This window comes from Sinocyclocheilus rhinocerous, unplaced genomic scaffold (genome assembly GCF_001515625.1).
Source record: "Sinocyclocheilus rhinocerous isolate Xijiao unplaced genomic scaffold, SAMN03320098_v1.1 scaffold263, whole genome shotgun sequence".
Taxonomy (NCBI): Eukaryota; Metazoa; Chordata; class Actinopteri; order Cypriniformes; family Cyprinidae; genus Sinocyclocheilus; species Sinocyclocheilus rhinocerous.
This window is the reverse complement of record NW_015645086.1, coordinates 2,898,670-2,912,901: the sequence shown is the minus strand read 5'-3', so window position 1 is coordinate 2,912,901 and position 14,232 is coordinate 2,898,670. Positions and strand designations below refer to the sequence as shown.

Below are 14,232 nucleotides of genomic sequence, written 5' to 3'. Positions count from 1 at the left end.
CCTCTGCTTCACTTTCGTTTCTTCCTGTTCCTGTGGCTCTCCTCGGCTTGCCAGAGGGCAGGCGCTCTGAGTGTCCGTGTATGCGTGCGTCCCAGCGGTTATATTAGCGCTGATCTTTCTCTGGAGCTCTCGTCTGTCTGCCTCTGCGCGCCCATCATGAACACACTCCCAGCGTACTCGGGAGCCAGGATATCAGGCTGCTGGGCTCTTAGGGCAGATGGAAGGTAAGCCTGGTAACTTGAAGTCATTTTCAGAGCATCTTTGTGCGCATCCTCAGGTGTGTTGTTTTGTTGTGCAGTCTGCGCACATACTTGTATGGTAAATTCAGCCGTTGCTGACAGGACTTTCTGCTTTCTATGTTTGTTTGTTAAGCTCGTTTGCATCAGATTTATGTATTTGCAGAGAACCTGAGCTTATGATTGGCACATCTTGTCAGGTTTCAATTGAATAAGCGATCTGCACAATGGTGTATTCTCATACCGTCCTTGAGTGAACTCATGATGCGAACCAGAAGTTGCTGATGTGCTGTCGTTTAGGTTAACGTCTGTATTTTTTAAAGTGATCCTTCACCCAAAAAGGAAAATTCTGTCACGTTATTCATCCTCATGTTGTTCCAGACCCATATGACTGGCTTTCTTCTGTGAAACATGAAAGGAGATGTTTTGAAGAATGTTCATACTGCTCTATTCCGTTAGAAATATGATGTACGAAATTATGGGTAATTGTTGAAACTTTTATTTGTTATATGGTATTGTAACCGTATTGAATTACTTTACAAAATCAGGTTGATTTTGATGAACAAACATTGTTAAAAGTTACATAATAAAACAATACACAACAAAAAGTAAACCAATCTCTCAAACAGATTAAAGTGCAAAAGAGCACAACTATAAGAGAACAATAATAAAGAATCAGAACATTTTCAACCAATGTCTAGGTATTGTTTCAGGGTTGGCATGTTTTAGTGTAAACACTGTAAAAGTAAAATATGACATCTTTGAATATTTGGTGTTAGCAATACATAGCAAATACAAAAATCTGAATGGAAACCTGTAAATACTGGCCAATGTGAAATTCGTACTGTAATCCAAATTGTATGTAGGATTCGTGCAGAGTTGTCAGTTTTAATCAGTTGATAGAAAAGAAGTTAAATAGTTCACCCGAAAATTAGAATTTTCTGGACATTTGCTCAACCTCAGGCCATCCAAGATGTAGATGAGTTTTTCTTCATCACTTGCTCACCAGTTGATCCTCTGCAGTGAATGGGTGCCGTCAGATTGAAAGTCCAAACAGCTGATAAAAACATCACAATAATCCACAAGTAATCCACACCACTCCAGTCCTGTGAAGCTGAAAATACCTGTTAATTTTTCATGTCTCGTCGCATTCTGTTAAGAATTGCATGAATCATGTAAATTATAGCCTATATTTTCAATTCAAAATGGTGAAATTTGACAGAAAAAAGTTAAGTAGTTTGCATCATTAGATATTACTGTTGGTAATATAGTTTAATCTGTCATTTAAGATTTTCACCATAAAACTGTTTTCAAATATTAAAGGTTCTCCGTTGGCAGATATTTGTTCTTGTTTTAATTATAAATTCACTTCATTTTGATAAATCTCTCAGAAAGAAAGACTTATCTTCCTATGTCATTTTGTGTCTCAAGTTTATGTTATTTAAGAATCTTTAAACATTTGCACTCGAAAACAAGACAAAAATACTAAGGAAGGATATTTTTTTTCTTTTCATATTCTAGTGTTTGGGAGCAGAGCTATTCAAGCCCTAAACTATTTTGTTTGTGAAATAAATGAAAAAGTAATGGAGATCTATAGGAAATTGAATTTTCAAACTTTGGTAAGACATTTACATTAAGAGACCATATTGACGCATTTGTGTTCCCTTCAGTCTATTCCTTAAATTCTCTTTAGGCTACTTGGTCTTAAAAAGTCTTAAATTTACCATTAAAACCCACCCAGAAACCCTGATAACATTAATCCATTTGGCTGGTGCACTATATTTAAAGTCTCCAAGTCATTCGATAGCTCTATGTGAGGAACAGAATATAGTTACATTATTTACTGAAAATCCTGCCTTGAAAGTTGTGGTCACCATACATTTTCATTCTATAGATATTTAATTGTGTAGTGCAGCTTGGATATTCTGCTATAAATTCTCCTTTTGTTTTGTACAGAAGAAAGAAAGACATACAGTAAATGAAGACAGACTGTCATTTTGGTTGAACTGTTCCTTTAAGAGACAGAGACTTTTATGAACTGTACTTTACAATGGTTTTGTTTTGTTTTTCTGAAAATGTAAGGGCAGGGTCCACCGTTTGACGTCTTATCTGGTATCGCTCTCATATTGTAGCAGGGCAGATAAACTAGAAAGCCAAGGTGATCTCTATTCGCACAAACAGAAACTCAAAGGCACACTCACCACACAAGACATCTTTTCTGCCTGGTAAACTTGCTTTTTTCTAGTTTTACCAGTTGTACCGTAGTTTGTAGAGGTTCAAGGTCTAGGCATTGTGGGTTAACCATGGTATGTAAGCATGTTTAGGGATTACGCAGTCATGCACCACATGATCTGACTGGCTTTTTAAACATATAGATGATTAATTGAGAGTAGGCTGCGTGTTTTGTTTATTTCTTCTACTTAATGGACAAGTACATGTACGCATCTTCTGTGGACGTTTGGCTTTCCCGTCTGCTTTAGTAAGTATTTTTCTTTAAACCTTTCAGTTTCTTGCTGCTTGTGAGCTCTACTAAGTTCCTAAGGTGTGACCCACACTGCAGTGTGCCTCTCATAGGCGTCCACCAATTTCATCTTGTATCTCTTTCATTGATTCATGACTCATCAATCATTACAGAAATGCACTTAGAAACCATTCCAGCACTCAGAAACCAGAGCTTGTTTTCAACAAGCAAATGCACCATTAGCATAGTTTGCTTATGCATACTGGTAATTATTAATCACACATGTAAGTGGTCATTGCACAGTCTATTTACAAAAGTATGTAACAAGTAATAGAAATTATCAGCATGTACACGTACTGTAAATATGTGCTTATTATTTAAGTTAAATATAATGTGGGCAATGTAATGTTTGGGATTAATATTGGGCTTTAAGCAGATAGTTGTTATCCAGCTTTCTTGCTAGTACCTTTGTGTCTATATTTGGTCCCAAAAAATTGAATTATTTTCAGTTGTGATATGATATCATTGATGATACATGCTTTATTTTTAATTGAATTAAAGGGATAGTTCACCCTACAATGAAAAATCTGTAATCACTTACTCCCCATCGAAACCCATAAGACTTTAATTCATCTTCAAAACACAAATTAAGATATTTTTAATAATGAAACTTGAGGGTTTCGTGTCCCTCCATTAAAATCCAAGTTTTCTGAAGAGACACGATCACTTTATATGATGAACAGATTTATTTTGGCTTTTATATGCATACAAACATTGATCAATAGACATAGAGAATATCAAATATGGTAAACGAAAGCTCAACCATACTTGCTTTGCACACGAGAACAAACCTCAGGGCCTGTGAGTTATCTTTAATCACGCTATGGTACCACTGCCCATATGTTTTCATTATTAATAACAAGGGATGAAACGAAAAACAGTTGTTCACAATGAGGTCAGTTGCTTTGCTCAAGCTGAACTGTCATTAACAATTTATAACCGACATGACGACACGATATTTCAATTATCTCCGTTTCATTGATCATGTTGTACCACATTTACTGTTGACGTATTTGCCAGGTTCAGTGTAATATGGGGCTGCTGTTGTTTGTGCCAGAGGCTACAACATACTATAAAATTTATGATACCACTGCTATCAGATCTTGATAGTTTTTTTTTTTCCAGTCTTTCCTCATTGAAATAGATGAAGCTGCACTGCCTATTATCTACATAGTTAAAGGTAGTTATAGAGGCGTTGCCATAATTGGTAACCTTGTACAGTTTGTGAGCAGGAAGTCAGAATTGACACAGGAAATAGCAGGATGTGACTTGTCTTGTTCACTGTATCTTGTTTCCTCTTTTTTTTATAGTGGCGGTGGGGAAGGCTCTCTGGACAGGCTCCTCCCATCCATCAACACCAGCCTTCATGACTCATCAATCATTACAGAAATGCACTTAGAAACCATTCCAGCACTCAGAAACCAGAGCTTGTTTTCAACAAGCAAATGCACCATTAGCATAGTTTGCTTATGCATACTGGTAATTATTAATCACACATGTAAGTGGTCATTGCACAGTCTATTTACAAAAGTATGTAACAAGTAATAGAAATTATCAGCATGTACACGTACTGTAAATATGTGCTTATTATTTAAGTTAAATATAATGTGGGCAATGTAATGTTTGGGATTAATATTGGGCTTTAAGCAGATAGTTGTTATCCAGCTTTCTTGCTAGTACCTTTGTGTCTATATTTGGTCCCAAAAAATTGAATTATTTTCAGTTGTGATATGATATCATTGATGATACATGCTTTATTTTTAATTGAATTAAAGGGATAGTTCACCCTACAATGAAAAATCTGTAATCACTTACTCCCCATCGAAACCCATAAGACTTTAATTCATCTTCAAAACACAAATTAAGATATTTTTAATAATGAAACTTGAGGGTTTCGTGTCCCTCCATTAAAATCCAAGTTTTCTGAAGAGACACGATCACTTTATATGATGAACAGATTTATTTTGGCTTTTATATGCATACAAACATTGATCAATAGACATAGAGAATATCAAATATGGTAAACGAAAGCTCAACCATACTTGCTTTGCACACGAGAACAAACCTCAGGGCCTGTGAGTTATCTTTAATCACGCTATGGTACCACTGCCCATATGTTTTCATTATTAATAACAAGGGATGAAACGAAAAACAGTTGTTCACAATGAGGTCAGTTGCTTTGCTCAAGCTGAACTGTCATTAACAATTTATAACCGACATGACGACACGATATTTCAATTATCTCCGTTTCATTGATCATGTTGTACCACATTTACTGTTGACGTATTTGCCAGGTTCAGTGTAATATGGGGCTGCTGTTGTTTGTGCCAGAGGCTACAACATACTATAAAATTTATGATACCACTGCTATCAGATCTTGATAGTTTTTTTTTTTCCAGTCTTTCCTCATTGAAATAGATGAAGCTGCACTGCCTATTATCTACATAGTTAAAGGTAGTTATAGAGGCGTTGCCATAATTGGTAACCTTGTACAGTTTGTGAGCAGGAAGTCAGAATTGACACAGGAAATAGCAGGATGTGACTTGTCTCATTCACTGTATCATATTTCCTCTTGTTAATAGTGGCGGTGGGGAAGGCTCTCTGGACAGGCTCCTCCCATCCATCAACACCAGCCTGTCGCCACGGAAACGAACCACCAGCCAGTGCAAATCAGAGCCTCCGCTGCTGCGGACCAGTAAGAGGACCATCTACACCGCCGGACGCCCGCCGTGGTACAATGAACACGGGACCCAGTCCAAAGAAGCTTTTGTTATCGGTCAGTGTATTAAAGCACTCCAGGGAGAAACAAAAAAGCACCACCACAATCTTTGTCGACCATCGTCAAGTGTCAATTTACTGGTCTGTTTTTACCCATAGGGCTTTGCGGAGGCAGTGCCTCAGGCAAAACAACAGTTGCTCGTAAAATTATCGAGGCCTTGGATGTTCCTTGGGTCGTTCTTCTGTCAATGGATTCATTTTACAAGGTAACACATCATCTCATTGGAAATCATTCATGCATTAAATGTCCCTACTGATTTATTTTGCATCTTTGTGTTTGCTGGCGTGTCTTTTGTGGGCACAGTTTTGGAGACAGGCCGAATGGTTTTGAAGTAAGCGAAACGGCAGAAATTAGCATAGTGGCTGAAATGGATGAATATTTTCTTCTGTTACAATTCCTTGAAGATATACAGTACGTGAAAAATGCCCAAACCCTTGTGGTTTGTTAAGTTGCAGTGGCCGCGTTCACAAAATGTATAAAATTGAAACATTTCTGAAGATAAACTTTGAAGTAATTCTTGTTATGTGTCCATATGAATGTGTCCTGATGTGTGTGCGCAGCTAGAGTAAATGTGTCCTGTGAATGGACTCTCTCATATGTGCTGAGTGGACAAAATGATATATAAAATAAAAAACAAAGTTTTTGTAGAGTTGTTACTGAATTTGTAATTCAGTGAAAAGTCATATCATGACTGATCATTGTTTACATTATCGATCAGTGGTGTCACTACAGTACACTCCCTAGCGCTCAAGGCCTAAATTGAACACATCATCAATCGTTAAATGTGACGTTTCTTCTCCGCACAAACTCAGTCCCTGCAAGTGCTGTGAGTTTGAGTCGCTTATAACGTGCATTTGAAAATGCAGCATGTGCCATTTTATTATTATCATTGTATAAATTATTAAATAATTTACAGTTCAGTAGTATTACAGTAATATATTTTTGTTGATTTGTTTAATTAAAAAAAAAAAACTAAATAAAATGGTTATTAAAATTGCAGTTAGATGTGTTTCCCCAGTTAGTCCTGCCTGTTTTAATGAAGTAATGCACATACAGTTTCATGGCTGGTAAAAAATATTTATGGTAAGTAAATGTTCTGAAGTCACTGGCCATTGGCAGGTGTGGCAAAATGTAGGCCCTGATTATATGCATATGTAGTTAGTGTCATGTTGTAATGCTTAAGTCAAGTCATCTTTATTTCTGTAGCACGTTATATAACACTGATTGTGCCAAAGAAGCTTTACAGTGTTAAACCGAAAAATAGTTTTTCAATGAAACAAAATTCAATATTTTAATTATATATTAATATTTCACACGACCCAATAAATGAATAAACATCTTATGCTGTGTGCACACCAAAAGCTAATTTAATTGTTTACACGAGTAGATTACATACAAAGTCAATACAAAGACGCGAATAGACACCAATTGGGCGATGCGATTGCAGTGAACGCACAATATTCGCCTCAATCGCGACTTCTGCACAAGTTAAAAAATTTCAACTCAAGCGGGAAAATGTAATGCAATGTGAATATTTGCTTTGCTTTTGGTGTGCACACGCGATTAGCTTTGGGGATTTATGATGATTTTTCTGTTCAGGACTTCAAATTCTTTTCCTTTTTTTTTTCTTTAGAACAGTCTTAAGCAAAAGAAAGTTTTGGGGAATACAAAATATTATTTTAAGTTAGAAATTAAGAAGAAAAGAAAATAATTTGATGATTAAGAATGCTTCGTGAATCTGGCCCCAAGTAGTCAGACTCAGGTACTTGTTGTTTGGGAATCTTTTTTGACTTGTTTACTTGAATTGAATCAAAACTATCTTACAGCATATTTGAGTTTCTTCACAGTTGCCACCCTTTGCAAAGTTAAACCTAAATTCAGTGTCTAAAATTGTGACTGGCAGGGTGTCATATATTTTCACAATTTGTGGAAATCAGTGTGGAAATTCTAGTTCATGAACCCTCATCCAGATGTGAGAATATAAAAGCTCTATCCAGAGATATGAAACGTTCATGCATCTGTTCATATAAGAGAGAGAGAGCGTGTACAGGAGCCATTACTTCACTTTGAGTTATCTAATGCATTATATACTTGAGGCAGCTGGTGGCTTTACAGCACAGTGAGGAATCTCAGAGTAAACGTCGCTCAGATCCTCTCACACATCTCAGGTGTGCTGAGAAACGCAAGCATCTTTACTGTGCTCTGCTGCAGCATTAAAACACGTCTTCGTGATGTTTGAGTGAGCTGTGTTAAACAGCCGTTCACCCTGTCATGTGAGGAATGTCATTGACACTGTGTTTAGTCTGCAGAGGAACGGCACTGTCAGGTGGATCAGAGCAGCTATTCTAGACTAGTTAGGCATTTGTTTAAACGGTTGACCAGCTGTTGTTGCATAGCTGAAGAGAAAACATTACATTTGTATGAGGTGGAAAAGGCAGAATCACACACAGCCAAAGAAGTAAATCTATGAGTGTGTGTTTGCGTACATGTACCTGTGTGTTAATGTTCCTCCTAAATTTAGTTCGGCTGACCTTAGCCATGTGCCCCACGGGAGGACAGGGGGTGATAATACCACACACTTCATTTGCTCAGTGGACTGGCACTGTGTCTTAAATAAGACAGAAAATATATCCCTCCATATTTGTTCTCCTTATATATATATATATATATTGATTTCATTTATTAAGGGAAAAAAGCTGTCCAAACCTGCCTGGCACTATGTGAAGAAGTAATTCTATTAAATTACTTCTATTAAAATCTAATAACTGGTTGTGCCACCCTTTGCAGCAACAACTTCAAACGAACTAAAAACGAACAATTGCTTTACTCCGAATTGCCGGTATTTTAAAGTGAAAGTAAAATGGGCACACCGCTTTTACAAGCTATTTAAAAGCGAAGGAAAGCGAGGAAAATAGGGAACGCCCCGCCCCCGCGGTGATACCGGTTTTACCGGTGTTGTCACACGTCGATTAACCGGTGGGAAAATTTCCTCACCGACACAACCCTAGTTTGATAATCTGAATCTTTTAAGTGTGACAAATATGCAAAAAATAAAAAAAACAGGAAGGGGGCAAAAACCTTTTCACGGCACTGTATATATTACTATTTTATTTTATTTTATTTTTTGTTTCATTTTAATTAAAATCATTTTTTATTATATCTTATTGTGGAAATATACACTTCTAAAATTCTTAAAACTTTTTTTTTTTGCCTTCACAAAGAATATATAGCCTCTAATCTCTACAAAATGTTTTTTTAAATTGCTAGATTTAAAAAAAAAAACATGGAAATGTATTCGTCAAAAGGAGTGAGAGCAGTCTGTCTCTCTGTTTTCCCAACAATTCTGCACATCTGCATTATCTCTAATACAATGCACAAGCATTCAAAAATTTGGGGTTGTATTATTTATTTATTTAGATTTTTTTTTTTTTGTGTTTTGTCTTTTATGCTTAACTTTTATGCTTTTATACTACATTTGTTTGATCAAAAATACAGTAAAACTGTCATATTGTCAAATATTATTACAATTAAAAATAACTTTCTTTTTGGATATATTTTGAAATGCAATTTATTCCTGTGATGCAAAGCTGAATTTTACAGTCTTCAGATCCTTCAGAAATCATTCAAATATGCTGCTCAATATCTATTTACTGCTCAATAAACATTTCTTGTTATTTATATTGAAAACCGTTGTGCTGCTTCATATTTTTGCATTGTGTTTTTTTTTCAGGATTCTTAAATTAATAGGAAGTTCAAAAGAACAGCATTTATTTGAAATAGAAATCTTTTAACATTATAAATGTCTTTTATTGTCACTTTTGATCAGTTAAATTCATCCTTGAATATTAATGAGTATTAATTAAAGAAAAAAAAAATCCTACTGACACCAAACATTTGCATAGTAGATAATGGTATATCTGCAATAATAATAATAATAATAAACTTTTATTTTCCCCATTTATTATCAGATTGCTTTTGCTGTTGTTTATATTGAAGTAGTTAGCCTCTCATGGCTGTGTGTGTTAGTGATTTTTACCGTAGTTTACCCCTTTGCATCATGTCTAACAGCACACCTTACCTGTGGTAAAACCACTGTAATGCACAAACCCTCATGGCTTTTAAAACATTTACTAAATGCATGATTTGCAATGGCAACTATCTGGAGGAACCTGGTGTTGTGTCTTGCTCAAGGACAGTGAGTTCATAGGTCAACCCTTGTCTGTTTTGAACCTACAACCTTTCAGTTACCAGCCTTGATCTGTAACCAGCAGGCCACACCGCTGGCAGATATTTGAGCTGAAGTCAGAGGTGTAACCTTGGACTGTCTGTTGTGACGTCTTTCCTGCAGGTTCTGACGGCCGAACAGCAGCTGCAGGCTGCTAATAATGATTACAACTTTGACCATCCAGACGCCTTTGATTTCAGCCTGCTGGTGCACACTCTCCGCAAACTCAAGCAGGGCAAGAGCGTGAAGATCCCAGTGTATGACTTCACCACACACGGACGGCAGAAAGAATGGGTGAGTGGAAACACACACACAGAGCGTGGAGAGCTGATCATGTGTAAAATCATTTATATGAGATGAACAGAATTTGTGGGTTTGATGTTCCTCATTTTTCTCCTCTGATTCACATGTGCCAAGTTTATGTAAATTATCAGTGTTGTGGAAGCTGCTTTGAAAGCTGCTTTATGATTTTAAAATGGCTTAACAACAGTCAAGATACCTTTTGTAAAAGTGGCAAAAGTCAACTTTTTGATATATTCCTAAACTGGGTTGTGAGTTCATGAAAAAGCTAATAACTAATGAAATCATAAAAAAGAAAAATAATGACATGATAAAAACTTAAAAATGACAAATCACAAATGTGTCAAATTAAAATATTTAATTGTAAGTATAATTAAATCATAAAATATAAAATTAAAATAGTTAAAAAAATTAATATTTAAATAAAAAAAATTAACAATTCAAAAAAATTTTTTTTTAAATAATTAAATCATAAAAATGTGAAATTAAAATATTTTTTAAATTAATCATAAAAATGTAAATATAAATCATAAAAAAACTAATTACATAAAAAAATGTACAATTAAAATAATAACAAAATTAATCACAAAAATGTAAAATTAAATATAAATTATTGTAAAAAGTAATAAAATCATACAAATTTTTAATTAAAATAAATATGAAAAATTAAATCATAAAAATGTAAACTGAAAATAAACAATTTTAAAAACAAAAAATTTAAATAAAACGCTTACTTAAAGCTGAAATATTTTTTTTCCCTGCATGTCATGTGACTATTAACCAAAACCAGAGAGCCATGAACATGCAAATGTTGTTAAATTATTAAATTATTGCCTTAAAATCAGAAGTACTTGAAGTAAATATTTTAGGTCAAAGGTCAAAATACTTCAGTAAGCCCTGTAATATACAAGCAAAAAAATAGCTAACCTCTAGTCTTTAACTAACAGAAGCTAATAAACACTGCATTTGCTTTTCCATTAACTGTAATATTACATAATTTAATCTTAGCATTTCAGCACAAGCCTTCATCAGGATTTATAAAAAGCCTGTGTGCTGAAATAAAGTTTACTTTCTCTACTAGAATCAAACTTAACTTTTTTTTTTTTTCCAAGCACACAAAATAATTATACAAGGTATAACTATTTTGCTACTCGTTTTTAATTGATGTTTATCTGCTTGCAGAAAACGGTGTATGGGGCCAGCGTCATTATATTTGAGGGGATCATGTTATTTGCAGATAAAGAGCTGCTGAAGGTAAACCTCATACAATGTCTTGTTTTCCCTCACCTTCTCAATGACCTGATCTGGAGCATCGTCTGTCTGTGTTTCAGCTGCTAGATATGAAGATCTTTGTGGACACAGATTCTGACATCCGGCTGGTACGGAGGCTCAGGAGGGACATCACAGAGCGCGGCCGGGACATTGAGGGAGTGATCAAACAGTACAACAAGTTTGTGAAGCCAGCCTTTGAACAGTACATCGAGCCCACCATGAGGCTGGCAGATATCGTGGTGCCACGCGGTGAGTTTGCTTTGACAAATGTCAAGCAGATTGCATTATAGGATACAGTCTGCACATTTTGTCAGTTGTACAGAAATTTCACAGTGCACATATTGCATACTGTAGCAGTAGTGCTAGTATGATTTAGGAATGCTTAGTTTGAATTCCTGTTCTTTATTTCCTGTAGGTGGCGGCAACATGGTGGCCATTGATCTTATAGTGCAGCATGTACACAGTCAGCTGGAGGAGGTAAGATCAACAGACATGTTGAGAAGACTAATTTTAATATCTAGCAGTAGACAGCACAGTATAGGCATTCAAAGATACAGTCCCAATTTAAAGCATCATTTCATCATGGTGGGTCTGGTTATGAAGAATTTCAGGTGTGTAATATCGCCCCCTTCTGGATGAAATATTTGACTTATAAACTCACTGTAGACCAGTGGTTCTCAACTTATTGTTACTAAGGCTCCCCACTGTCATCACAATATTCCAGGCTGCCTATTTAATATAATTTTAACAGAACTATAACATATATAATTAACTATCATAATTAATTGTAAATGTAATTATTATGAAATTTATAGAACTAATATATAAAACTATCATTTAAAATTTCTTGACATTTGTAAACAAATTGTATTAAATTTACAATTACAATTAATTAAGATAAATAAATATTTGATATATATATATATATATATCTCATAATCATTTATTTGGGAGTGTCTATATAGGTAAATTAACAAATTGAGGAAAGAGAAATATGATTTATGAATATGAATTATTTAGCATTTTAATTAAGTTAGATTTTAATGTATTTATAATAATATTATATTAAAATAATATATTAATTTAAGTCATTTCGGCAATATTGCAATACATTTCAGGGGGAAATCATCCTTTTAATTATCATTACAAAGAAGATTCTTATTCTTTGCGAGACATATTCACCAATATTTCCTCTATAATGTGGGCGCATACAGCCTGTGTTTTACTGATTATGACTATTACATTCATCTTCATTGTTTCCTCCTAAAGGTTTTTTCTGTGATTTATTAGAGCAATAATCAGTGTGTGCACCTCATGAGAAGTAGTTTGAATAACGCTTGTGCGTTTTGGATTGGGAATGCTTTGCAGTGGACTAATATTTGACATGTCATGTGGTTTGTATCACTGACTGTAATATTGAACAGCAAATGATGTTGTTACTCATTTTCAGGCCCACAGGGAATCTGCACCCACATATTTAATCAAAATTCAAACACTCGTCCTTCAAAGATCTACATGTTCCCGGCCGCTGTGTGTCTGTTGAATATTTTGATAAATTTGATGATATTTCCAGCTATCAGTAAGAATGTAATACTCTCAGCTCCCTGAAATCATTCCACAAAATCCCACAGATTTCCTCCTAAAATCAGCTCAAAAAAGTCCCTTTAAAGCAGATTCTGCGTGGGCCTGTTCATGTTCTGTAATACTGGTGTGACACGTTTTGTTTGGCCTTGCTTCCTCACCGCACTGGATTGTTCTCTCCTCTTCCTCCCCTCGCGGTGGCGCAGCGGGAACTCAGCGTCAGGTAGAGTAGCACTGCTCATCATCTTCTCACTTCCTGTCACTGCCTGCACAGCCGCCGCGCTTGACAGAAGTTTCCCCTCAGCACTGATCTGGGCTCAGTTTGAGAACTGATAATGATATTCAGAGCAGTCACAAATGCAGGAGCGAGGAAACTGGCCTCAGATCAGTCCACAGGGGTAACTTCTACCAGCCTCTCAAACTGAGGCCTGAGCATGACGGAATCTTCCTCCTCCTGAGCCCTGCTGCACTTCCTGTACTGAACAATAGAGGGCAGCGTCTCTTTATGTTGTCACATTGGTCGTTATGAGCATTGGTGTGGTTCAGTTTTTTAAATAATCAATCAAGTGAATTTGAATATCATGAAGACACATGTCATATTTCACCCCAACATCGTTTTTTTTTTTTTTTACATTTTGTTATTATTTTGTTAATTTAATTCAGTGTTATGGTGTTTATTAATATTTTGAATTAGCTTTTATTTTTATATTTTCAGTTTTCATTGTAATTTTAGCAAGTTTTAGCAATTTTGTTAGACCCTTTTGTCATTTTATTAGTTTGTTTTCAAAGTAGTTCTGTATAGATTTAATTTTATTTCGGTTTCAAATACAGTTTTAGTGCTTTTTGTGCATCAGTTTATATTAAATATTTAAATAAATACAAAATTTAATTTAAAATATTAAATATCAATTTAAAATATATAAATAAATTAAATAAAAATATTTATTGTCTAAAGAATATATAAATTATAAATTATTTAATTTAACATATTATTTATTGTATATATTATTTGTTTTTAGTTTTAGTAATTTTAGTACTTAAACTTATTTCAGTTAGTTGTTTTTTTTATGCAGTTTACATTTTTCATGCAATATTTATATTTTATTTTATTGCAGCTTTATTACAATTACTGAAAATGAGTTTCAGCTTTAGTTTTAGTTAGTATCAACACTGATATATTTATTTATTATTATAATTTTTTATTTAGTTTGGTTTAGTTAATTTTTATATTTATTTTCTATATATTTTCTATTATTTAATTGTATTGTCATTGTATTTTTTTTTATATTTATTATATATATATATATTTTTTTTTTTT

General features: G+C 34.6%; 1 protein-coding gene across 1 annotated transcript in view; it reads left to right on the top strand.

The window, feature by feature from the left end:
- LOC107705741 (uridine-cytidine kinase-like 1) overlaps nucleotides 1–14,232 on the top strand; it is a 33,721-nt gene continuing 19,489 nt past the window's right edge. The window contains exons 1-8 of the mRNA XM_016509192.1: nucleotides 1–224; nucleotides 5,340–5,533; nucleotides 5,635–5,741; nucleotides 9,885–10,055; nucleotides 11,244–11,315; nucleotides 11,393–11,582; nucleotides 11,749–11,810; nucleotides 13,121–13,137. Of these exons, the coding sequence (XP_016364678.1) occupies nucleotides 157–224; nucleotides 5,340–5,533; nucleotides 5,635–5,741; nucleotides 9,885–10,055; nucleotides 11,244–11,315; nucleotides 11,393–11,582; nucleotides 11,749–11,810; nucleotides 13,121–13,137 (881 nt within the window). The 5' untranslated portion in view covers nucleotides 1–156. The remainder of the gene's footprint in view (nucleotides 225–5,339; nucleotides 5,534–5,634; nucleotides 5,742–9,884; nucleotides 10,056–11,243; nucleotides 11,316–11,392; nucleotides 11,583–11,748; nucleotides 11,811–13,120; nucleotides 13,138–14,232) is intronic.